Below are 26,871 nucleotides of genomic sequence, written 5' to 3' on the forward strand. Positions count from 1 at the left end.
ACATTTACCCACAGAATATAAAAATTCCCAGGTTCCCTTCTCTTCATTTCCTTGCCAGCACTTGTGATCTTTTGACTTCTTGATATAGCCATCCTATTAGCAGATACAATGTGATATATTACTGTAATTTAGAAGGATTAGGCTTTAAAAGCAATTTTGAGATTGAGGAATGAATTATGCTGCTAATGATAAACAGAATTAACGATTTTAGTAAGAAAAATATTAACTTAAAATAGCTATAAAATGTTTAACTACTATTAGGATAAATAAAATCACACTTATTTTGCTGAAACTGACTTATAAGAAAGTTATAGTACATTTCTATTTACTTTGAACTGGGAGATTTTTATTGTTAACAAAAAAGACGTAATTAGTTTGTAGTTTTTTATCAAGTGTGTCATTCATATTAGTACAGCTTATTCCTTTTTTTTTTTCATTTAGGAAAATTGGCCTCATCATTTATTAAGTGAAGGCAGCAGTATATCAGTGGGAGTTGAGAAACACTTTCAGAAACCAGACCTTTACCTGGATTCTAATTAAAACAAACAACAACAAAAAAAACCCCTCCTAACTGACATTTTTGGGAGAAGTGTTCTGTGAAAACAAGTGTTAAAAGCATCACATGAATAGTTCTTCCACGCCCTCTGTTGGTTATTATAAGTAAAAAAAAAAAAAAAAAGGAAGTGTGATGTAACAAAATGGCTTAGTTTGTTTTTACTGTTCAATTATGTTTTATGTTCAATTATGTTATTATTCAAATAATAACAATAAGACAAAGGCAAAGATCTTAGATCAAAAAACTGAATCATAAGCAAAGATTCACTTTGTTCATGAATCTAGACTTGAGGAAAAGGACTCAGTGGCGAATGCCCAGACAACTGTTATAAAACTTGCCATCCAAGAAATTTAACTATGTAGATCTCAGGACAAAAGTATCAACAAAATAGCTTTTTTTGATTCTCTGTGGCTTTACAGCCATCCAATTATTGTATATAGATTGGAGATTATAGCTATAAGCAGGCATGGTACAGGTGATTTGCTGGCAGTCTGATTTTATCAAGGCTCTTTTCTCCCTGCTTATTTATTCAGTAGAAATGAAATGCTGCTGGATCAAATGGGAGGTCTAGCTAGAGTGCTTTGAGGTTTCTCCATACTTCCTTCCAGAAAGGTTGTACTAGTTTGCAGTCCCACCAGCAGTGTAAAAGTGTTCCCTTCTCTCCACATCCACGCCAGCATCTGAACTTTTGAGATTTTGTGATGTGGGCCATTCTCACTGGGGTTAGATGATATCTCAGGGTTGTTTTGATTTGCATTTCTCTAATATATAGAGATGATGAACATTTTTTCATGTGTTTGTTAGCCATTCGTCTGTCGTCTTTAGAGAAAGTTCTATTCATGTCTCTTGCCCATCGATATATGGGATTGTTGGCTTTTTTCATGTGGATTAATTTGAGTTCTCTATAGATCCTACTTATCAAGCTTTTGTCTGATTGAAAATATGCAAATATCCTTTCCCATTGTGTAGGTTGTCTCTTTCCTTTGTTATTGTCTCCTTAGGTGTACAGAAGCTTTTCAGTTTAATGAAGTCCCATTTGTTTATTTTTGTTGTTGTTGCAATGGCCATGGCAGTCTTCTTCATGAAGTCTTTCCCCAGGCCAATATCTTCCAGTGTTTTTCCTATGCTTTCTTGGAGGATTTTTATTGTTTCATGCCTTAAATTTAAGTCCTTTATCCATCTTGAATCAATTTTTGTGAGTGGGGAAAGGTGTGGGTCCAGTTTCAGTCTTTTACATGTAGACATCCAGTTCTCCCAACACCATTTATTGAATAGGGAGTCTTTCCCCCAAGGTACGTTCTTATTTGTCCTGCAATCCCATTACTGGGCATCTACCCAGAAGGAAAAAAATCCTTTTATCATAAGGACACTTGTACTAGACTGTTTATTGCAGCTCAATTTACAATCGCCAAAATGTGGAAACAGCCTAAAGGCCCACCAACCCAGGAACGGATTAACAAGCTATGGTATATGTATACAATGGAATACTATTCAGCCATTAAAAAAAATGGAGACTTTACATCCTTCGTATTAACCTGGATGGACGTGGAAGACATTATTCTTAGTAAAGCATCACAAGAATGGAGAAGCGTGAATTCTATGTACTCAATTTTGATATGAGGACAATTAATGACAATTATGGTTATGGGGGGGAAACAGAAAGAGGGAAGGAGGGAGGGGGGTGGGGCCTTGGTGTGTGTCACACTTTATGGGGGCAACACATGATTGCAAGAGGGACTTTACCTAACAATTGCAATCAGTGTAACCTGGCTTATTGTACCCTCAATGAATCCCCAACAATAAAAAAAAAAGTTAAAAAAAAATGCATTCTCTGTGCCCAGGAAGAACCTGTATAAATATTCTCAATAAATAAATAACAGTTGTCATTTTCAGAAAAAAAAGAAAAAAAAGAAATGAAATGCTGCTGAAGTTTGGGGAAATATTCAATCCAGTTTTGTACAAATTTCCTAATTATAAATGTTTAGCTGAAAACAGAAAATGAATCTTGTGATGGCATAGTTGTTAACACCAACTTTTAAAAAACTAAGTAAAAAAAAAATAAAACTTAACAAGCAAAGCAATAGAACATATTGAAATATTTAAAAGACACATTGATGGGGAAAAAAGCATAAGCATGGAAGACAAGATTCCTTCCATTCTATACTGTTCTTTATTACTCATTAATTCAGGGAGACTGACTTTCCAGGCAGCATTAAATAACCACAAAAGGTGAAATAAGTAAAGAACCAAGGCAAAGAAATATCCAAAACATAGATTTCCTCAAAGGAATGATCCTTAGTTTAAGGAAACTCAGTATGTACCTGGGCCACCGTTGAGATCACCCCTGGCAATTCAAACAGAGGAATCCTTAAAATATTAAACAAAGACACAGATGTAAACACTTTTGTGGCTGTTAAAATATTTTCTTCATCCAGGAATAAATAAACCTGAAAGATCACCAGAGACACCTGAAAAATAGAGATATTTTTCAAATATTGACTGACAATAATGAGTTACAGTCCTCCACATTAGAAAAGAATCTTAATATGATTGTTTTATTTACTGAGATTCAGTATTCTTATTGAAGAACATAAAATATATGTGTAGTACAGACCATAAAATTGTGGACAATGACATCCTTGAGTCTATGTGGGCCAGCTCTTTTCTATAAGATGTGTCATATTTTTACTTGAATTAGTATTCCCATTTAAATGCATATCAGTTTGTTTTTCTTTAAAATGCAGAAGTTTTAGGTAAACTTATTTTCCTGTTGTGTGTGCATACATTCTAACTTATATATAATAATTATGCTTTCCTTGTGTCATTATATTAACTGAAGTAGATCTGAATACATCACGGCTTATAAGAGTTAGACTTGCTCTTATAAGTTTCATTTAGAAAAGACAGAAAAATTCACTCATGCACGGGAGTATATAACTATCGTGTAACTGGCTTAAGCTAACACTTCTTGGACATTTTTACCACATTGTTCCAAATGCAAATGTTGCTTTTACTTCAACAATACTCAATGTTTGGTTAAATGAAAAAAATATATATAATGATATTTGAAATTATCAAGGGAGACATAGAGGACTTTCCGTGACTCCCATCATCTCCTGGAGTGATAATTTTGATTAGAAATGACACTGTAGTTATATGTGGCTTGCCTGTCCTTTGGTTTTTGCCCAGGGCTTCATATCCTAAGGTGATTCATACTCTAAACTACATGGGATTCTCGATGTCAACATGGTGGAGTAGAAAGAGAATAAGCTTATTTCATATCAATTTATCTCTAAATCCTAATTCTTTAACTGTGAACATGTTTTTAGACTAGTGTGGACTTCCTTTTGCTCTCGTGAAATGAGAAAAATAATGCCTTATTATTGTGAGAATGAAATGAGACAATGTTGATAACTTGTCTGATATGCAGTGAAAACAATAAATGTTATTTCTCTTCCCAATTCCATATAATGCAGACTTGACCACCGCTTAAAGGGGATTTATTAAATTTTAGAGCTGGAATTAAACTCTGAAATATTCTTAATATTTTTAAGAAATATATATGTTCAATCTGTGAGAAAATTACAAAGAAGAAAAATCTTACTATATACAAAAAATACACACCAATGAAAACATACATATTTCCTCTTCTTTAAAGCTTTTGTTCTCTAATCTACATAAATAAATAAATGTATTTCCTGAAAATTTCAATTCATATATAGAAAACTTCACTTTGTATACCTTAATCCCAGATCATTTGGAAGTGAATCTGTAAATCAAAGTTGAAAATGAAAACAGGAAATACATATACTCACCAAGAATGGAATGCAAGTTAATGCCATCCTAGAAAATACGGCAAGATACCCAGCGGATTTTTGAAATTCCAATTCCTGATCTCGAATTTTAATAATCTTATTTTGATAGAAGGGTTCCCAAACATAAAGCTTGAGGATCTGTAAAAAATTCAGACAATGATTCTTTGGCAGTCCATACCATAGAAGAAAAAAATGCACAAATATATACACCACACATACACGTGAAGGTAAAAAATAATGGTGCACTCATAAATAGGAGTAAACTGCTTCTACTATAAGTCAGAATATCCCCTTGAATTACAGATTTTGGAGCTTGAGGGTAGGACAGGAGGAAGGAATCATCCCTCTCCAGCCTTATGCCCCTCAAACCCTTCAGTAACTTATTTCTGAGCGGGACTCTGGTAACATTCTAGCTCTAGGCACGAGCTCCATAGCAGTTTCTGCCTAGCCCAATTCTGTCACTCTTCCTCCTAGTGCAATCCCCCATTGCTGTCTACTTCCCATTTCTTCATAGCTACACTTTTCCCCTGGCATCCCAATTTCTTCAAGACAGATGCCTTGGGACCTTAAACTATTCTCGGAAAGGTGACTGGTGTTTTGAGATTGTGAACTGTTGTCTGAGACAAAAAAATGTCAGGGAGCAGGATCATCTACTGGCTACCACATGTATTTTAGAATGAGATAGACTATATTCAACTTCCAGCTCTAGTGACTGGACTCTGGTGGCCAGTTGTTTGGTCAAGCAATAGTCTAGATGTGGCCGTGAGGTATTTCTTTGATGTAATTAACATTTAAACCAGTAAATTCTGAATTAAGCTGATTTACCTACCATCTGTAATACGGATGAGCTTTGTCAGATCAGGTGAAGGTCTTAAGAAGAAAGATGGAGGGCCCTTACGGAGGAAGTAATTCTGCCTTTAGACTCAAGACTGCAGCATCAATTCCTGAAGAATCTCCCGTTGGCAAGAATAGAGTCTGAATTTTGCTACTTTCACACTTGCCAGCCCCCTCAATCAGATGAGCCAATTCCTTAAAATAAATCTCTCTCCCAAATCTTAATATACTCTCACTGTCTCTGTACACTTAGTCCTGAGGCTCAACTGTTTTGTGTCTCTGTTGCCTAATTTGTTAAATGGGAATGAGAAATATTTTTCTTGGGAATTATGAGAATTATATGAAAAATAGATATAAAATGATAAGTATAGTATTTCAAAAAAATTGATAAATAATAGCAATTATCAGTATTACCCAAGAGATAATTATGACAGATGTTATCAAACCCCAAGGATGCCAACTCTTTGCACTTTCAAAGTATCCTAATTGCCATTTGGACCACCTCTAACAATTTTCTGGTCTATTCCCCAATGAGACTACTACTATTTCAAGTCTTGGACTTTGCTCAGATCTTGAAGAAACGTTCTGCTATTTTACAGACAATGTATGTCCTACTAATAATACAAATTTTCTTTTATGAATATAAGTATTTAAAATCTATAAACATTGCATTTTTGTACTTTTTCCATGCAAGGTCTATCAACTAACCACTGAGAGTTGCATTAGAATTATATTACTTTGGAGTGTGTGACCTCGTTAAATCATTGAAGTTAAATTTCAGAGCTATGTTATGGAATTTCATATAAATAAGTGGCTACCAGTCCCTTCTTAAGGCTTCTTTAATGTAACAATTTCTTTCACTTCAGTAATTTATAATTTTGTGAAAGTTCTACATAGCACTACAAAAGAGCCATTGTTGATTATAAGGTGAATCAAAGCGTACACATGATTGGTGTATACAGTGCTACTGACAAATCCGCAAAGAAATTGCACATGGGCTTTGTAAACGTTGCCTCTTAGAAAAATCTGATAAAGCATAATCTAAGTGCAGTAGAATTTGAAATTAAGGATACGAAAGTTCATGAGGTTTCATTCATTTTGCTACAGAGAAAATATTAGTGGCATGGATAAGGTCACTTTCCCATGGAAAATAACGATTTGAACCATATTTGTAGAATAGCATTTATAGGATCATTTGTATCTCACATAAATTAGCTAACTGACATCACTTCTCCCTTAGACATCTGCCTTTACATGCATGGTAAGATTATTGTCACTTTCGCCTGTCCCAGCTCTTCCATATTATTCCTTAAAATGAGAAATATTTTGTGTCTTTTAAGTATTTATTTTTAATTTTGGGGCAAGAAACAAAAAGAAAATGTCTACATTTTATTTGGCTTTACATTTAAATTTATAATTTAAATGCTTTACATTTATTTGGCTTTACATTTAAATTTATAATTTAAATGCTATTTTAGCAAAAAGGATTCCTACAGATCTGGAATCTGAAACTCCCTCCCAATAATTATACATACATCATCACTTTGAGATACTGAACATCGTACAAACTTCATTTATTAACTAACTTATTACTGGACTCTAAATAGTCAATTCAAAAACATATCCTTTTTACATGTATTACCTTAATTCCATGTAAGATTTCTTTGAGTAGTTTTATCTGTTTATCTTTGCTCTCTTTTTGGCTTTTCTATATAATGGAAAGAAAATAAGAACATATTTGACAAAATTGATAGTACTTATATGCCATAGCCACTTCTTCAATATAGTCTATTTTCTCTATTTTATATAAGACTTAGTTGAGAAAACCATCTTATAAAACATATACAATATTGGAAATAATGCTGGAAAATAGTTGTAAGGAGGTAACGTAAAAGAAACCAGCAGTAATCAAAAGCAGCATAAAAATAGTAAAGGGTGGCACCCGTGGCTCAAAGGAGTAGGGCACCGGCCCCATATGCTGGAGGTGGTGGGTTCAAACCCAGCCCCAGCCAAAAACTGCGAAAAAAAAAAATAGTAGAAAATATTTATTTAAATCCAATGTGTTTAAAAAACACCACCATCCACATACATACTATTAAAATGTAATAATTTCCCAATACTTTATCAGCTGTCTCTATATCTATATATACATGAATATATACACACACACATATGGTTACATACATACATGTATATGTATACACACATATATTTATAACAAAAACGTTCCAGGAATAAAAATGAAGCTCTCCATAAGTTAGATTAATTATTTGGAATTAGAGTAAGTAAAATGTGTATTTTTAAATACCAGCTCTTTTCTTTTTATAAATACTATGTAATTGTTCCGTGTTTATTCAAATATTTAACTATTATCATATTCATATTGTTTGGGTATTGCTTATTAAGCATATCTTCCTCCGACATTGTCAATCAATATTATATGTCAAGTGTTTGTATATCTTGTGAAGAACACAGGGATGAGTTAAGACTCGTAACATTAGTTGCATAATTTAAAGGCATATTTTCTGTTTCATATCTTTGCGCATAATCTTGAAATCTCTAGGAAAGTTCTGGGACTCTAAAACTCAGAAAATGTATTTCCATTTTTCATAATTATACTTTAGGTGACATTATTTAAAACCAGAATATTTTTTTAAAAACTGGTTTGAAAAAGTATTCATTATAGTTATAACCAAAACTGTTATTTTAAACACTAGCATCTTTAATACTTCTCCTTCATAATCATATGCTATTTTCTAGTTTTTATCTTTAAAGATCAGTCATCTTTGAAAATTTTAGAAAAATATAACAAAGGTGTCATTTTTCTCACTTAAATGTATTTGAATAATGAGTAAAAATCTCCCTTCTAATTCCATTCTACAGATAACTATTCTTAAAAGACTGCTATTATCTCTAGATTACTTCTATGTGCCTATGAGCACATTTATAGCTGGATATTTTTATTATTTATATCATACACATGTACATAGGTATAGCTACAATAAAAAATGGGATTAATTATATACATACATACATGCATGACACACATAGATGTACATATGTGCTTTTTCCTCTAATATATGATTAATACATTCCTAGATGAGTACATAGATATTGTCAATATTTGATTGCTTGAAAATAATGAAATAGAGTTTCATAGACAATGCATCTGTGTCTGTGCATGTTGATTTAATGTGTGAAGTCCTGTGTCATTGTAGTGGGCCCATCTCCTTCAGAACCGAGTGCTATTCTGTTTCTCCATCCCTACAGCACAGCATTGTGCACACTGACACATGGTGAGAGGTCAAAACACATCCACAGTATTGATAGTAAGATGAATGACTGAACGTAAAGGAAGAATGTTAAAAATTATTCTGTGAAGCATCTACCACCCACTGGCTGCATGCAGTCCAAATACCCTGCAGACATCCCAGCACACCCCACCTTTGGCTGCATGTGGACTGTTCTCTCAGCTTGAAATACATTTTTTTCAGACACCCACCTTTACCCTGTTGTTATACATTTCCTTTCTTTCCCTTGTATGTAACATGGCACCCTTTCCTCCTCTATCAACATATCCTTACTTATTTTTCTTCAGATACAAATTGCCACAAAGTATAATGTTATGTATCTGTTTATTTGATGCCGGTGTCCCCCACCGGCCCCCAGAGAGGTGGAATTTGTGAGTTCTCCTCACTGCTGTATTTCTTTGCCTAGAGCAATGACTATACAGGATAGATGCCCAGTCATTGCACTCATTAAATGCGTACACTAATGGTAAATTTGGATGATTTCCATTTTCAACCTCTATTTTCCATGTAGAGAGAGTTAGCTAGATGTTATTGTTGACAAGTCAGAAAACTCAGCTTCAGTTTGAAACATGTAACGTGAGGCAGTCATTTTCTTACCTTCAGCTTTTTAATTTTAGTAGCAGCTAAAGTATTTATTGGTATGACAAACACAAGGACTGCCACCCCTGCTAATACTGCTGAACCCAGCTCTTGCCAAAGGAGAACTATGGCCAACAGGATTCGAACAGGGCCTGACCAGAGGAGACTGAGGTTTTCCGTCAAGTCCATGAGCTGCGGGGCATCTGCTGACATCAAGTTAATAATTTCCCCAGTAGAAAACTTTTTTCGAGAGACATTTGATAAAAGCAGAGACTGTAAAAAGAGAAGCAAAATATTTAAGACTTCCATAGCTTATGGAGCATCTTTTAATCAAACAATAGTAAATTTTAATGTCAACTTTTAATAAGTTTGTGAAAATATACAAGGTTATTTATGTATTGGGATGATAAAATATCAAGAGAGGTAAATTTTACGTGAGAAACATAATGACTCATCAAAGTACATAGTTTTGGAATTCCCTGCATATTGGTAGAAAGTAATGTTTTAGTTTCCAAGCAAATAACACTTCATAATCTGTTAATTACAAACTTGCAAAAATAAATCTATTCTAGTTAGATTAAGGCTTTCCTCCATTTGTATCCACATAATACTCAATTGTCTCAGTTTTATCAGCACAAAAATACATGAATGAATCAACGCACATCAAGTGCATGCTGATGAACAGCACCATGCAAAAAATTTATGGAAAATTAAAAAAGGACATGGTTCCCATTCTTGAGGTGATTACAGTCTGCCTGTGGAGCTACACACACAAACAGGCCAATTCTAAGTGCAGAAGCAACTAATAAGGGCCATGGGAACTTAGTATGGGAAAGGTCTCATGGAGCAGATGGAAATAGATCTTTTGTTCCAGGGTCCAATTCTCACTTTTTACTTGTGCTCACTATTTAATATTTATATTTTCAACCCAACAGTCCCTAAAATATGTATTGTAAGTTCTTACTGATTATGCTGAAAGAAATCCATTTATTCAATTCTCTATCCATTTAACATTTCCAGTGAAACATATACTATTCCACTGTATGTATATGGCACATATCTTTATCATTCATCTGTTGATTGATTAGGTTATTTCTACATCTTAGATATTATGGATAGGGGTGCAAAGCATAGAGTGCAGGTATCTCTTCCAGATCCTGATATTAATTCTTTTGTGTATATACCCAGAAATAGGACTTCTGGATCTTATAGTAGTTCTATTTTTAATTTTTTGAGGCACCCCCATATTGTTTTCCAAGTGGCTGCACTATTTTGCAATCCTACCAACAGTGTGCAAGGATTCTGTTTTCCCCATGTTCTTGTCAAGACTTGTCCTTTGTTTTTTTTGATAATAGCCATCTTGGCAGGTGCGAGGTGATAGCTCACAACTTTGATTTAAATTCCATGATGATTAGTGATAATGGGTATTTTTTTCATCTATATATATACCTGTTGGCCATTTGTGTATCTTCTTTGGAGAAATAAGCATTCAGTTTAAAAAAAGAAGGAAATTCTGTAATATGTGACACTAAGGTAGATGAAATAATCCAGACACAGACAAATTTTGCACGAGTTTACTGAAAGAAGGTATCTAAAATGGTAAAATTCATAAAATGAAATACTGGAATGGTGGTTACCAGGGGCTGAAGAGGAAGGAAAATCGGGGAGTTATTAATCAATAGGTACGAAGTTTCAATTAACCACATAAGATGAATAAGGTTTAGAAATCTGCTGTATAATATTTTACCTACAATCAACAACAATGTATTTTACCCTTATAATGTGTTAAGAAGTGTCCTGACAATAAAAGAAAAAAATTACTTCAGAATATTAAAGAAAAGACTAAAAATCACCATATAATTGAATATATTTTACATGGCATTTCTAATGTTAGGAGAACCGATTTTTGTTTTTAGTTTTTTTCTGACCAATAAACCTTTCCATTTTTGTAAAAGACAAAATTCACAATTCATGAAGGGTACCTTAGTTCCCATTTATTGCTAAATTGTACAATCGAACTGCCTTTGTTATATGCAGCAATTTGACAGAATACTGCAAAAGGCAGCAAGATTACAGGGGATGGCGCAACCTGTGTACAATTGTCTGACAGGGAGTGTTTTCATCTGATAAAAGAGAAACTGTAACTTGGATGAAAAGAAAACACCCATCTTTAAAATCTTAAATGATGGGAAAAGTTTGGGAGTTTTTAAATACTCTAAGATATATTGTTACCTCAATCGTTTTTCTAAGAAACATAAAGTTCTATCCAAGTTTGAGATTTCCTTTCCACGGTATTTTCATAGAAGCCCTCGTCTTCTCACATGCACAATGTATAACTGTGTGACTCATCCATTGTTTTCGAAACTTAATTCGTTTCACTTACTGAATTAGGCTCTGAGAAGATCCTGATGAACCAGGTACAGTGCCAAGCCTCAACTCCTCCCACTGACTGGAAACACCTTGATTATCACTGAGTTCAATGCACTATTACTTCATTTTATTGATCATAAGATTTGATTCACTTCTTCACATTCTCCCTGACATGTATTTGTTTGTTTCTAGACTCATGCCTTGATGCTAGTTCATATCTTTATTTCCCAAAGTACTGCACAGCTGCTTCTCCTTTCCAGCTTCACTTGTTTTCAAACTTTTTGTTCTGATCATCCACCCTTTGTCTCAACTGGATCCCAATTGCCTATAGCATTAAAGTACCTTTTTACAATATATCCTTCAAGGTTCTTTAAAAAAAAAAAAAACTGAAGACGCAATCTCTTCCGTCTCTACTATCACTCCTCACCATCCTGCACATGAAATATTGTTTCTCGTCAGACAGAATCTACTCAGGATTTTCTGAGCAGGCTTTGTAGGAATTTTTGTACTTTTTTTCTCATTATTCCAATAGCAGAGACTTTGCCTCATGCTATTCATCCGTCAGCCCCACACTGTGCAGTATTAACAGTGGAACTTTCCTGACCACTCAGCTGGAAGCCGTGCACTTCATGAATGTAGAGCTGGAAGGGTCATAAATTCCCAATCCTGATGATTGGTGAGCCCGACGGTGGGGTCATAAAACATTTACAAAAACATTTTTTAATTTCTCCTTGTGTGCCGAGAAGTGTTACAGGATTCACATTTCTATAAGGCTCTCCATTTTTTATCAAACCTAAGCGTAAAAATGGACAGTTTTCCTAGGGCTTTGGGGTCTTTATCTCTAAAGGCTCCTGTATCAGGTAAAACTTAGATTAAATACACTTGTTAAATCTGTATTGAGTCTCACATATTTATTACATATGCTGACACTTTCCCGTAATTTCTTAAAGGCAAGAGCTCATTCATTTATTCACTCATTCATCCAAATGTTAACAAAAATTTTAAAAAGCCACTGTCTTGAATGGTAAGGATACAGTAAGTAAACAAGTTCCTGTTTTGTTTGTTTGTTTTTGTTGCTTTTAGTTTTGTTTTTCAGACAGAATCTCACTCTTTCGCCCTGAGTAGAGTGCCATGGTGTCATAGCTCACAACAACCTGAAACTCTTGGGCCAAAGCCATCCTCTTGCCTCAGTCTCCTAAATAGCCAGGCGTACAGGCACTAGGCCACCACATTGGCTAGTTTTTCTATTTTTGGTAGAGATGGGTCTTGCTTTTGCTCAGGCTGGTCTCAAATGCTTGAGCTCTATCAATCCACCTGCCTCAGCCTCCCAAAGTGTTAGGGTTACAGGACTGCGCCAGCATGCCTGGCTTAAGTTCCTAACTATTCTGAATCTTGAAGAACCTACAAGGTACAGAGGAGCACAAAGTAAGAACATGATACTCATATTAATTAAATAACTAGTTGATAAGTAGGGGAAGAAGGAAATTCTTTAACTGTTAATAATTAGGATGTAAATAAAAGGCTGTGGATGGTAAAGAGGTGCCATTTAAAATTGTATTTTAAGGAAAGGACAAAGTAAAGTTTAAGGTTACATAAGGAATAAGGATTAGTCCAGTTTGGAGTACAAGGCTTAGAATGAAAGAAAAGCTCATAATGATTGAATAGAAAAGGATGGCTTTGTTGCATGAAAAAATAAGGTAGTTTGAGCAGAGGGAGATGGAAAACGTAGTATGTGGAATGAAAATGACTGTTGAAAAGAGGAAATTTTACTGATACATCAAGATAGACAACCATTTAGACATTCAATTCCATTCAGTTTCTGAAGGTCAGATAAATGACATAACGTAAGACAAGGATCATCATTTAATTTCATGTATTAGGGCTGAAGGGACTATAGAGAAATTAATGTAGCCAATATGGAGTCAAAGTTCTTCTAAAGTAAAGTGAACCCATATGCAAAGACACCTTAATAACTTTTTAGTATACTATCCTATCTTTCTAGTCCCCTTCTTTTTTCTTTTTTTCTTTCTTTCTTTCTTTTTTTTGAGACAGAGTCTCACTTTGTCTCCCTTGGTAGAGTGCTGTGGCATCACAGCTCACAGCAACTGCCAACTCTTGGGCTCAAGCAATTCTCTTGGCTCAGCCTCCCAAGTAGCTGGGACTCCAGGTGCCTGCCACAAGACCTGGCTGGTTTTTTTTTTTTTGTGTGTGTGGGGGTGGGGTGGGGGGAGTGATGGGGTCTTGCTCTGGCTTAAGCTAGCCTTCAACCTGTGATCTCAGGCAATCCACCTGCCTCGGCCTCCTAAGTGCTGGGATTACAGGCATGAACCACCGAGTCCAGCTAGTCCCCTTATTTTAAAGTACATAAGGAAACATTCCATTTAGAAATTGGGAATTACTTACATTTTTTTTTTTTTACCTTTTTGTAGATCAGTCCAATTATAGCTGTTTTAATTTTTGCTGAGGTGAGCATGTTAAAACGTTGATATTGCTGAAGGATCAGGGTTTGCAAAAAGACTACAACAAAAAGTGCCACCGCATAACCATAGCCAATCCAGCCAAAATCTAAACTGTGTTCACATAAAATGATAATTTGCCTGAATATCATAAAAATTGAGAAAGGGGAAGACAGGTTAAACATCTGAAGTAGTTAAAGGCTTATGAGAGTCGAGTATTGCCAAAATGTTGCACATGCACACACACACACACACACACAGATACAGCCTGCACTCTCACATGCATATAACCCCACCTCTTCATTTTCCGTATTTGTTCAATTTAACAACTTTACACCCCTACCCCATTTATTTTAACTTAAGCATTAGATGATAAAGTAAATAAGCCAACAATTATTTTCATAGACTTGTGGGTAAGAAATTATTTTCTGGTTTTCAGATGCAATCTCATCAAAAATAAACTGTCCTAGTTAACTTCATCAGAAAAGCTGAGACATGGAGACATATAAAACCATTTTTGTTTTCTTTTCTTCTGGGCACAAGTTCCAGCTACTTGAGAGCCTCAGGCAGGAGGATTGCATTAGTTGAGGAGCTGGAGACTGCAGTGTGACATGGTTGATCACACCTGTGAATAGCCACTGCACTCCAGCGGGGGCAACATAGTGAGACCCAATTTCTTTAAAAGAAAAAAACCCAAAACAAAACCCACAACTTTTTTCTCAAAATTATGCACTTTTGTCAAATGTAAAGAAATACAACAATCAGAACTGAAGTAGGGGATCTATTAAGATGGCAAATTGATATCATTTTTAAAGGCTTAATTTCTATCTCATCTTTTTATTGCACTTTTATTCATAAGCAATTTCCCCATTTTCTACCTTTGCATATTTCCTCTTAAGTTTGGTGTCAGCACAGTTATAATGATGAGGGTCACTGCTGGGGTACAGGACAACCGTGAGGATGGTTCTGAACATAACTATCTTGGCTGCTTATTGTCTCTCAGCTCTGAACATCGATTAAAACTCAGTGCCTGATGTTCACTGTTAATAACAATTTACATGTGATCTCACCCTTTTATACACTGCATCTCAGCGAAATCATACTTTTAAAGAACTATATGTATGGTGCAAAAGGATGAAAAAATAAGCATATACTCAGAGATACTATAAATTTGTATGTCATTTATTTTTGCATGCATACGGTTCTTGGCTTATTTAAGTAGTTTTTTTTTCTATTTCATCAGTGACAGGTATAGTAATAGAGGCTTTATAAATGGGCCTTTTTCATTGTGAACTCTGGAGATGCAAAAATGTTCTATGTCATTATAAATGGCCGTTATGAGTCAATTTGGTTGTAAGAACAAGTAGGCAATCCTATGTAATTAGGTATGACAATATCACTATCATTTTCCCCAAAGGATACTGACTTTACAAACTCATTCTTATTGCAGTCATGTCACACTGCAGCCTCCAACTCCTCAGCCAAAGCAATCCTCCTGCCTTAGGCTCCCAAGTAGCTGGAACTTTGTGCCCAGAGGAAAAGAAAATAAAAAAGGTTTATATGTCTCCATTTTTCAACTTTTCTGATGACGTTAAACTAGAACAGTTAATTTTTGGTGAAATTGCTATCTGAAATTTAAACATATATGTTTAAATTTTTAAGTGATGACTAAAACATAGATTTCTAGGCTTTGATCTATTTTATAGATGGCTTAGCTAATATGTGAACCACTTAAAGCAATTTGTATTGCCCAAATGTATATGTAGGGTATGGAATGTGGAGTAACGTGTACGTGGACTATCACCAGGTACTATAGTGGTTCTACACATATTAATCAAGAATTATTAAAAATAATTCATAGTCAAGGCATAGTAAAGACTGTAAAATAACATGTAGAATATGTAATATAAACATTCATTTATTTGTTTGATTTTACAATAAGGTATATAAATGGAAGAAAAGAGCAAACAATGATCAATAAGAGACATATCTGGTCAATATCCAAAGTATTATTCTACTAGTAAATTAATAAAAACAATATTTTATATGCTTTATAACACATGTGAGTCAGAATAATAGGATAATGCATATTCATCCCTTTAACTCCTTCCCTAATACCTTTCTTTTGCATTTTGGCTTAGAGATTTGCTTAGCTAAAATAATTTGGCACAAGTGACATTCTAAGATTTACAAGCCTAGGTCACAAAACAACTTGTCTGAGACTCCTGAATGTTCGCTCTGAGGAAACACAGCTTCCATAAAAGAAGTGCAACTATCTGAGACCTGTATGCTCAAACGAACTATTCAGAGAAGGTGTGTGTGTATGTGTGTGTGTGAAAGACAGAAAGAGAGATTTCTTATATTATGATGGCATTTTAGCCATCATTATAGGCATCAGACATATAATTAAAAAGCTGTCTCGGACAATGCAGCAGCAGCACACATGGAGAAGAACCAAGGTGACCAGTTAACAGCCAGAACCCGAGCAGCAGCCACACATCTCACACCAGCCGGACGAGATGGCTCCAGCTGGACCTATCTCCAGCTTTCCCACATACTCAGCTGAGGTCCCAAACATTGTGCAGCAGAGAAAAGCAATCTGTGTGAAGTTCTGCCCCTCCAAACTGTGAAGGTAATAGAAGTGTTTTATTTCTATAAATTTTGACATGGCTAATTTTACAGAATTAGATAATCAGAATATAGTGAGGTGGGGGGTAGAAGCAAGGGGTGGGATGGTTCTGAGATTTCATTTAGGCTCATGCCTGTAATCCTAGCACTTTGGGAGGCCGAGGTGGATGGATTGATTGATCTCACAGGTTCGAGACCAGCCTGAGCAAGAGCGAGACCCCATTGCTATTAAAAATAGAAAAACTGAGGTAAGAGGATCACTTGAGCTCATGAGTTAGAGGTTACTGTGAGCTATGATGCCACAGCACTCTACCCAATGTGAAAGCTTGAGACTCTGTCTCAAAAAAAAAAAAAAAAAAAGATGAAACAACAAAAAAACATTCCAACAGCTTGGAAATATTTTCGATAATAAAATAATATGTTTCTCTGTATTTCCTTCACACGAGAGTTAAAGATAAGGCTACATGTCCTTGAAAAAACAGCACACAGTCAAGACCACAATTTCATTGTCTTCCTGCAGCCCTCTTGCAGATAAATATTACAAAAATGCTTCAAGTCACTTTAATATATATATACATATATATGTATTTTATATATGTATATATGTGTATGTATATTTTTATTTTACAGACATCTATACATAATTATAACATATTTTAATATGCATCATATATAGTAATTTATTTATTTAGTTACATTGGCTGATAAAGTTTAATTCTCAAAAGATCACAGCTAATAAACATAATGAATATATCTATCATTTCCTTTTCTAAACATAACATTTGAGCAAGATATCCTAAATTTCAGTCATGACTCTTGGTTCTTTTCTAGCCATGTAACCTTGGGAAAATTACTTCAACTTCTCTGTCTCTGTATCTGCATTATAATAATGAGTGTCATAATGTTCCTACTTCATGGCAATGTTGTAAAGATTAAATAAGGTAACTAATGTGATGATTAATTTTATGTGTCAAATTAACTGGGTGAAGATATCCAAGACACCTGGTAAAACATAACTTCTGGGTATGTCTGTGGGGGTGTTTTTAGAAGAGATTAGCATTTTAATTAGTAGACTGAGGAAAGAAGATCCCAGGGCATAGAGGCCTATCCAATCTGTTGAGGGCCTGGATAGAATAAAATAGTGGAGAATAATTGATCCTATTTATTCTGGAGCTGTGATATCCATCTTCTCCTGCTTTTAGACATCAGAGTGCCACATTCTCTGGTTGTGAGACTCAGGCTGAATTACACCATTAGCCTTCCTGGGTCTCCAATTTGCTGACAATATGATTATGGGACTTCTCGGCCTGAGCCAATTCATAATAAATTGTCTCTACATACCTATAAATATTCTATTGGTTCTGCTTGTCTGGAGAATACTGATTTTATATAATTATCATACAATTTTAGAACACTGCTTAATACTTAGTTGGCTTCATCAAATATTATCCATGTTACCATAATTCCCATTTGTATTACAGACAACCTTGATAGAATGCCCATCCACTAAATAAAATTCACAAGAAGCACATTATCCACTCTTTTTTAGTAGAACTTTTATAGTAGAACAATTGCTTGCTGTTTACCTATAGGAAGGAAAGCAAACACATAAGACCAACTTACTTCATTATGAATGGGCTAGTGAAAAATAAAACATCAGCAAACACTTTGAATAAAGCCACTTGAACCAGGGCAGACTTAAAGGTGTTCCACAATGCATAGAGGAGAGATGGTTTCCCAACATGTGCCTCTTTGTGAGAAGACACCTTTATAATTAAAGAAAATAAAAACAATTAAAATTGGATAGAATTTATATTAGTACAAATGCTATATATGTACACACACACACATATATATATATCATGAAGTTAATGTACTCCAAAGACAGTAAAAAGAAAGGAATAACAAAGGAATAAATTCAGTTAAACTTTAAATTATGACCCATGTTATTGTCATGGTTTGTACTCAGACTAGTTGCTGATTTTTATACCACATAGCATAAATGGTAAGAGTAATAATCATATTTTATAACTTTTGCAAGTTTTGAAATGATTTCATTAATATAAATATACTTTTTATCTCCAAATTATATTTCTTGTTTCTAGAAAAGGTATTCATTTGTGTGTGTGTGTTTACGGGGTGAACATAAAGTTCATGTAAAATTTCACACTATTTTAAATTGCATGCAAACTTTTGGCCACCCTATTTACGATGCTGGATGTAGAGTATCTCTCCCTCTTCTCTTAGGCTTTGGCCTTGGCCACCATAAAGTTAACTTGGACCAATACTATGTAGATGCAGATTTTGAGATGTAGAAGTTACCTCAGTCACCATTTATTGAGAAGCCAAGGATATACGTATATGTCAACACTAAAGAGATCTTGCTGTATTGATCATTTCCCAGAACTGTACAGATCAAAGGAAAAATGGATATGACATGTCTAGGTACACTTAAGCAATAACATAATAACTTCAATTCAACTTTGAAAAGTATTACAGAGAAAATGTCTCTTAAAATGTATGTAAACTTTTTGGCTTCATATTTGCTCTTGAATATTGAAAGGAAGTGATGAAGTAATACTGAATAATCTGAAGACAGGAAGAGTTCCAATAACAACCAAATGTACTTAGAGAAATGGGTTGTCATTTCACATTTCTTAGGGATTTTCTGTAGTAAAATAAACATAATATCTCATATTTGGAAAAAGTCTTATTGAGTTGTAGGTAGTAATTAACTACTTTAGGATTTAAAAATCAATTACCTTGATTTTTTGCTTCTCTTGATTCCTCAAAATTTCTTTCCTCCATTGTTTTTCAAAGATGGGACATACAATGTAGGAGGAATCACTTTCATTCAGTTCAAAAAGATCTTCTCTTTCCAAAGATTTCTTATAGCCTAAAGTAATTAGTCTAAAAATGAAAGAGTAAGTTAAACAAAATAGTAAAACAATTAATCAACTTGAAAAGAATTGTGTATGCATTTGTTTCTTAATTTATAAATTATTTTATTGATCGGTATATAATGGCTAGATTTTGTTTGAAAAATCATAAAACTTAATTCTGGAGTTCAATATTGCATAATAATCATTTGTGGAAAGTCTGTTTAGACATCCAATTATTCAGTGAAACACTAACTTCATTTCTTCATCTCTTTAGAGAAAGTACTACTCACCTATCTCACTTCACTTACTGAAATTTAAATAGCAAAATTCACAGTAATATATTCACTCAACCACCCAAAAACCCACCTTTGCTTTTAGACTTGTATCAAATGAAAAATAGATCCAGCTCTTGTATTTGCAACTTTTCTTCTGTTGCACTAGGACGTTAGATACTGCTTTTTCCTTTGCCACTTGACTTTAGAGATAGTCCAACTAGATGTAGAGTGCTGTCCTTACCCCATCAACTTTAGCTTGGGTCAGATGACCTATTATCATCAATACGCAATAAAATAAGAGGTAACATGACAGTGCCATTTCTGAGTTGATTTCTTAAGAGCTATGGAAAGTTTCTGCCAGCTTTTTTGTTGTTTCCACCCTCCTCCATTTAAAGAGCTTGACGCAGGGGACATTGTGAGTAATTATGCCAAGAACAATGAGTCCAAACAGAGAGACAAACTCATATGCATGGTCTACTTATACCACAAAAGCTATTGAGGTAGGCAATGGATTGTATTTACCCACAACTATCACTCTGCCTATCATGTTCTTTCTGATAAGAATCTGATATTTATTCAGTTGAAACTCTCTTAGACTCAGGTAAGCCCTTATCCGAAGCACAGAGCTATGGCTTGCGACTGGTCCAAACCAGCCCTGGGAATCTCATTATCCTTTGCTTGGAATCAAGCACATAATTCAGAGATGGCTCATGATACCTAACAATAATCTGCTAAGAGAACTTTCTTTTTCAAATGAAAGCACAAAACTTCAAAAGGTGAGAACATTCAATTTCCCACATTTTCCTGCTCTTCCTTCCTGCATTACAGGAGGGCAGGATGCTCTGATAAAAGCCATTTGCCACCATGGATGAAAAGTCAAAGAATAAGTATCAGAAATAGAAGGAAAAAGGACTCTTTATAACATTTCTGATTCATCACTATATTCTCAGGCCTCTTCCCAATAACTTAAGAAAATAGAAACGTTTGTTTAAGCTAATATTATTTGTCTATTTCCTTACTTGAAGCTAAACACTCCCAAGGGATAGAGTTCAGATATATGATATATTCTGTGAACTTGGTGACATGATTTGTTCAGTGGGAAATTAAACTCATATTTAAACTCATGTCTTCTGACTCTATAGTCTCAGTTCTTTCCATTACAAATAATAAGAGTATTATACTACTCCAAATTTTGGGAGTATTGTTATTGTTACTGAATAATCTCAATTGATTGACCATGGGGTGAATTTTAAACCCTTTGGTAAATTTTACTTTTATTGTAATAAATGATATCCTACACAATTCTTATTTTAAAAAAAGTCTTTAAGGTAATAAGAAAAGACCTTCAGTAATTATGTATCAGTTGGCTCAAATAAGCTGGATATTTTCCTGCAGTGCACTTTAAAAAACATATTGATCAATAAATGACTTACGTGTGTCATATTAAGTCTTTCCATTTAATTTCATAAAATAAATATTCACCTTCAAAATAAGACTGCATTGATTTCCACAAAAGCATTTTTAATAACATTTCCTACCTCAGCATTTTGAGTTAGAACTGTGCAAAACTCAGCGGTTTTGGTTCAGGGTAAGACCCCTGGCTTTCATGCTGAGTCTCCAAATAATGTAGCATCTGAAAGTGACACTTAAGCTGAATTGATTGTGATTCCCATGGCTTGGTGGTTTACCTCCCTTGACTTTTCTTTTCCCAGGTGTGAGCTCCCTCCTCTACCTTTTGTTCTCTTCTGGTAGACTCTGATCATAGGGGCTGGTTTATCTTCTCACATAAAAGTTTTAAAAAAGAGGAAGCAAGGAAATGGTATTTCTTTAAATCAAAAGTTGATTTAAATAACTAAGATCAACAGTTGACCCTTCCAATAAATAAAATATACCACATGTACCAGGTCCCATTAACTTACAGACTATTCCTAAAGTAATCATAAGGTTCATACATGAATTTCACTTTTTAGAATGCTATTAATTTTCAAAGGACATTCACTTTAATTAATTTGATCCTAATAACACCCTAAAGAAGGGAAAGCAGTATTACTTTCTCATTGTTACAAGCAGTTAAACACCAAAAATTCCAGAGACTGGTCACTTGTTTAAATTCATGATGTAAACCACTGCAAACTTAACAAACGTCAGATAGTGCCTGAAATAAAATACTTCCACTTTGTTTTTAGTTTTTGTTGTCTTAGAATTTTGAATATATTTAGTACTGACAAGTGTGCATGAATATGTCATCTAGCTGATGTGAAGAGAGTAGAAGATGAAATCAGTCTCCAAAAATTGTAGTTTAGTTAATGTATAAATTTTATTAATATGGGAGGAAAAGTTAGGACATAATGAGAAGTGTATATCTGATTAAAATAATGATTCAACTGTGATTTATACAAATTTTAACTAAACTTTTTCATGTATCAAGGGAATCATTCTATGACCATGATCATTATACACTGATGGGAGATTATATTTTCTAATAAAGACTCGGTAATTTTTGATCATCAAAATAATCTAGATAGGTACTATCTTAGGAATTAAATCTCATAAGCATATAATTTTCTAATTATTCTCTCATCTGAACACATTTAATTGAATTATTCATATAATTATGGTTGCTTGAATTTGGCCTAGGAAATAATTTCTGACTTCACTCTGCAACTCCAAAAACAGATCTAAGAATACAATTAACTACTATCTTCAAAGGGACATTGTCTTAAACAATAGTTATGTTTCAATTGCATTGTTTAATCACCCCATCAGAAATCAAATTAGATTCATGCCAATGACAGTGCCCATAACAACATGCTATGAAATCCTTTATATCTAGTTTTGAGATGTTATATTTAAACATAAAATAAAAATGATATTTATCAATTAATACTTGATACTTTGTTTGATTGACCTAAGACACAGATTTGAAGATAGTAGGTTGTCATATTTTTAAATTTACTAGTAATAACAGGAATCTGCATACTCATACAAAAACATGGAAACTGAGGAGGGGCAAGATGGCCTACTGGATGCAGCCTCTGACATAAGCTCCTGTCCAGAGAGAAGGATAATGTCTTGAGGGTATCCAATTGAGCTGAAGACAGGAAGCCCAACCGAGAGAGAAGAGAGATAACTACAGGTCACCCTTGCTGAGGCAAGCTGCAATTCCAAGACAACAATCTCCAGGTACAAAACTCAACCGAAAAGAAAAATGCCCAACCCGTCCCCCAAGAAAGCTGTGGGTTCTTTTTTTCCTTTTCCTTTTGCTCTTCGTTTGCTCCTGTGGGATTTCTACAGGCAAGTAGTGAACTGAGGATCTCTTGTCTCAACCCATGGGTGAGAGCAGTAAGAAGTGGGGACTTCTTCCTCCAGAGGGACCCTGTGGTGACTCTGATCATTCTCTTACCAGGCAGAAAAACTGAACTTACATTTTCCCTGCCATTCTGAACTTTCAGTTCACCCTTCCCCACTAACCGGATAAACCAGATCCCTAACCACTGCAGAGACTGAGGGAGGAGGCTCATGAGCAGCGCCTTTCCCCAGACTACCTGAACGAGTACCCCACCAGCTGGCTGGTCAGTCCCCCATTCCCTCCCTGCCACTGTGCAGCTCTCCGCCACCTAGAGACCTCGGAGGCTGGCACCGTGCCCCGCCCACCCAGAGACCCCTGAGGTGGCTCACTGTACCCCACCCACCTGGACCACTGAGGTGCACGCAGCACCCTGCCTGCCGGGAGTCTGCGGAGGCCGCGGGCTGTGCCACGCCCATCAGGAGACCACTGAAGCTGTGCTGCTGCCCTGCCTCCACACCAGGTCCCTGCCCAACCAGAATCGCCAGGGGAGTAGTGTTCTTGCTGAAGTCACTGGGCACTGGATATTGCCAGAATCTGTGCAGTGTACCCTGCCCTGCTGCCAGATCCATGTGCAGCATGCTCCTAGAGCTGCTCCTACAGCCAGAATTCTCTGGATTTGGCAATAGTAGTGGAACTGTGCAGGGGCACATCCCACAAAGATCCAGCAACAATAGAGTGATCATGCAGGGGTCCAATCTTGGAGAAACACCCCCTCACTTCTGCGCACTGCCAGAGGAAACTACAAGTCACTCTATAGAGATACTGGTGCTGTAGAGCAGCAGGGACAAAGGCGTAGTGGCTGAGGGAGATAAGCATTTGCAGGCCTGGTACCCCCAGGATTAGACTGAGCCCAAGTGGAACACTCACCAGTGGAAATTGAACACCCAAGATAGGCAGGCCTCAGCTCCCAGAGCTGGCTGGTAGCCAAGGGCAGTGGCCAAGACTTGGGGGGCATTGACCTTCCTTTCACTCTGACAGGTGCTAAGCCGTGGCACTTTGCATTATTGGAGGAAACAGGACTGCAGCCCTATGGGGTCACCAGTGATTAGGTGTGAAAAAGGAACAAAGTGGAGAAAGAGACTCAGCCCCCTGGTCCTACTGTGCTACTGGGAGGGCCTTTCTGACTCTGTAGAACACCAGAGAGAGCCAAATCTGAGCAGCCAGTAGACCTCTGCTATCTAGCTGCTGGAGGCCTTTCAAACTCTCCCAACCTGAGAGTTCGTACTGACAGAGTCAATTGTTAGGAACCCCTAACTTGGGACAATCACCCAAGCACCCTCTAGGGGGATACCCTGGTTGTGTAGTAACAGGAAGGGTCGATTTTCCCATTCCAGTTGTTGTCTGGGGAGGTGGGGTTTCTTAATTGCTTGTATTTCTTCACAGCTAAAACTTCACCAGAGTCACTGATCCACCAAGATAAAACAAAAACCAGTTGAATACAAGACTAACCCACCTAACCCCACCACACCAAGCAGGTTTCCCCAGCATTAAACTGTAATAATGTACAGGTCCTTTGCAAAGCTAAAGGGGGAAAAGCTGCAGTCATCAGTCCTATATCCTTAACAAAGGGCTGGTTAACCACAACCCCAGGAAACCCCGATCCAATCTCACCTTACCAGACCACCTAGGCAACAGTGAAAAACAATCATGAGGTGGAATCAGCAGAAAAACTCTGGCAACATGAACAATCAGAACAGATCAACTTACCCAAGAAACAATAAAGCAGATACAGTACAAGATCCTATTCCCTAACAAATGGCTGAGATGACAGAAATCAAGTTGAGAATTTGGATAGCAAATAGGATCAACAACATGGAGGAAATGATGGAATTAGAATTTAAAGCAGAAATTCAAAAGATGTCTCAAGAATTTAATGAATTTGAAGACAAAATGACCAAAGACTTTGACACATTAAAGCAAGAATTTGCAACCCTCAAAGATCTAAAAAATATGGTAGAATCCCTCAGTAACAGAATTGAGCAGGCAGAAGAAAGAATCTCCGATATCAAAGATAAAACTTTTGAATGCTCCCAAACACTCAAAGAGGAAAAAAAGTGGAGAACAAAAACGGATCATTCTCTCAGAGAGCTCTGGGATAATTTGAAGAGGTCTAATATCCGCCTTATAGGAATATCTGAAAGTGATGAGGTTGCTGCAAAGAATACATATCCTTTGCTTCATGAAATAATTAAAGAGAATTTTCCAGACATGCCCAGAGATTCTGAAATTCAGATAGCAGACAGTTTCAGAACACTGGCACAACTCAACCTATAAAAATTCTCATAGACACATTATAATTAATTTCGCTAAAGTTAATATGAAAGAGAAAATTCTGAAAGCTGGAAAAAGTAAGAAAACCATTACATACAAGGGGAAGAGCATTAGAATGACTGCAGATCTCTCCACTGAAACCTTTCAAGCTAGAAGAGGGTGGTCATCGACCTTTTTTTTTTTTTTTTTTTGTAGAGACAGAGTCTCACTTTATGGCCCTCGGTAGAGTGCCGTGGCCTCACGCAGCTCACAGCAACCTCCAACTCCTGGGCGTAAGTGATTCTCTTGCCTCAGCCTCCCGAGCAGCTGGGACTACAGGCGCCCGCCACAACGCCCGGCTATTTTTTGGTTGCAGTTTGGCCAGGGCCGGGTTTGAACCCACCACCCTTGGTACATGGGGCCGGCACCCTACCGACTGAGCCACAGGCGCCGCCCAGGAAGAGGGTGGTCATCGACCTTTAATCTCCTTAAACAAAATAAATTTCAATCCAGGATCCTGTATCCAGCCAAACTGAGTTTCATATATGATGGAGAAATTAAATACTTTAATGACATTCACATGTTGAAGAAATTTGCCATAACTAAACCAGCTCTTCAGGAAATTCTCAGACCTATCCTCCATAATGAACAACACAATCCTCCACCACCAAAGTAAAATCACTCAGAAACTTGATCAAATTCTAACTTCCATAGTGGCAAAAGGATTAAAAATGTCCGCTGGTCTTTCGAAAAACTCGATACCCAAAACTCTGTCGGGTTTATCATTACTCTCAATTAATATGAATGGCTTAAATTGCCCTCTAAAGAGACACAGGGTGGCTGAATGGATACAAAAACTCAGGCCAGACATCTGTTGCATTCAAGAATCTCACCTTACCTTAAAAGTTAAATATAGACTCAGGGTGAAGGGATGGCCATCTATAATTCAGGCAAATGGAAATCAGAAAAAAGCAGGTGTTGCAATTTGATTCACAGATACAATAGGCTTTAAACCAATCAAAGTAAGAAAAGACAATGATGGTCACTTCTTATTTGCTAAGGGCAACACTCAAAATGATGAGATTTCAATTATCAACATCTATGCATACAACCAGAATGCGCCTCAATTTATAAGAGAAACTAACTGACATGAGCAATTTGATTTCCCCCAGCACCATAATTGTTGGAGACTTTAACACTCCTCTGGCAGTGTTGGATAGATCCTCAAAAAAGAAGCTAAGCAAAGAAATTTTAGAATTAAACTTAACCATTCAACATTTGCATCCAATAGACATCTATAGAACATTCATCCTAACAAAACTGGATACACATTCTTCTCATCAGCCCATGGATCATCCTCCAAAATTAATCACATCTTAGGTCACAAGTCTAACCTCAGCAAATTTAAAAGAAAAGAAATCATTCCTTGTATTTTCTTGGACCACCATGGAATAAAAGTTGAACTCAGTAACAACAGGAATTTCCTCACACATATAAAAACATGGAAACTAAATAACCTCATGCTGAATGATAGCTGGATCATAGACAAGATTAAGAAGGAAATTA

The 26,871-nt window shown here is 35.9% G+C and overlaps 1 protein-coding gene across 1 annotated transcript in view; it reads right to left on the reverse strand.

Annotated features, from left to right (window-relative positions):
• Positions 1 to 26,871, reverse strand: part of LOC128567666 (multidrug resistance-associated protein 1-like) — a 103,420-nt gene that overhangs the window by 58,766 nt on the left and 17,783 nt on the right. Inside the window, exons 3-9 of the mRNA XM_053565080.1 lie at positions 19,312 to 19,459; positions 18,173 to 18,315; positions 13,885 to 14,062; positions 9,114 to 9,368; positions 6,848 to 6,913; positions 4,372 to 4,509; positions 2,878 to 3,024 (exon numbers count right to left, since the gene is read on the reverse strand). Of these exons, the coding sequence (XP_053421055.1) occupies positions 2,878 to 3,024; positions 4,372 to 4,509; positions 6,848 to 6,913; positions 9,114 to 9,368; positions 13,885 to 14,062; positions 18,173 to 18,315; positions 19,312 to 19,459 (1,075 nt within the window). The remainder of the gene's footprint in view (positions 1 to 2,877; positions 3,025 to 4,371; positions 4,510 to 6,847; positions 6,914 to 9,113; positions 9,369 to 13,884; positions 14,063 to 18,172; positions 18,316 to 19,311; positions 19,460 to 26,871) is intronic.

Source organism: Nycticebus coucang, chromosome 16 (genome assembly GCF_027406575.1).
Source record: "Nycticebus coucang isolate mNycCou1 chromosome 16, mNycCou1.pri, whole genome shotgun sequence".
NCBI classification, from domain to species: Eukaryota; Metazoa; Chordata; class Mammalia; order Primates; family Lorisidae; genus Nycticebus; species Nycticebus coucang.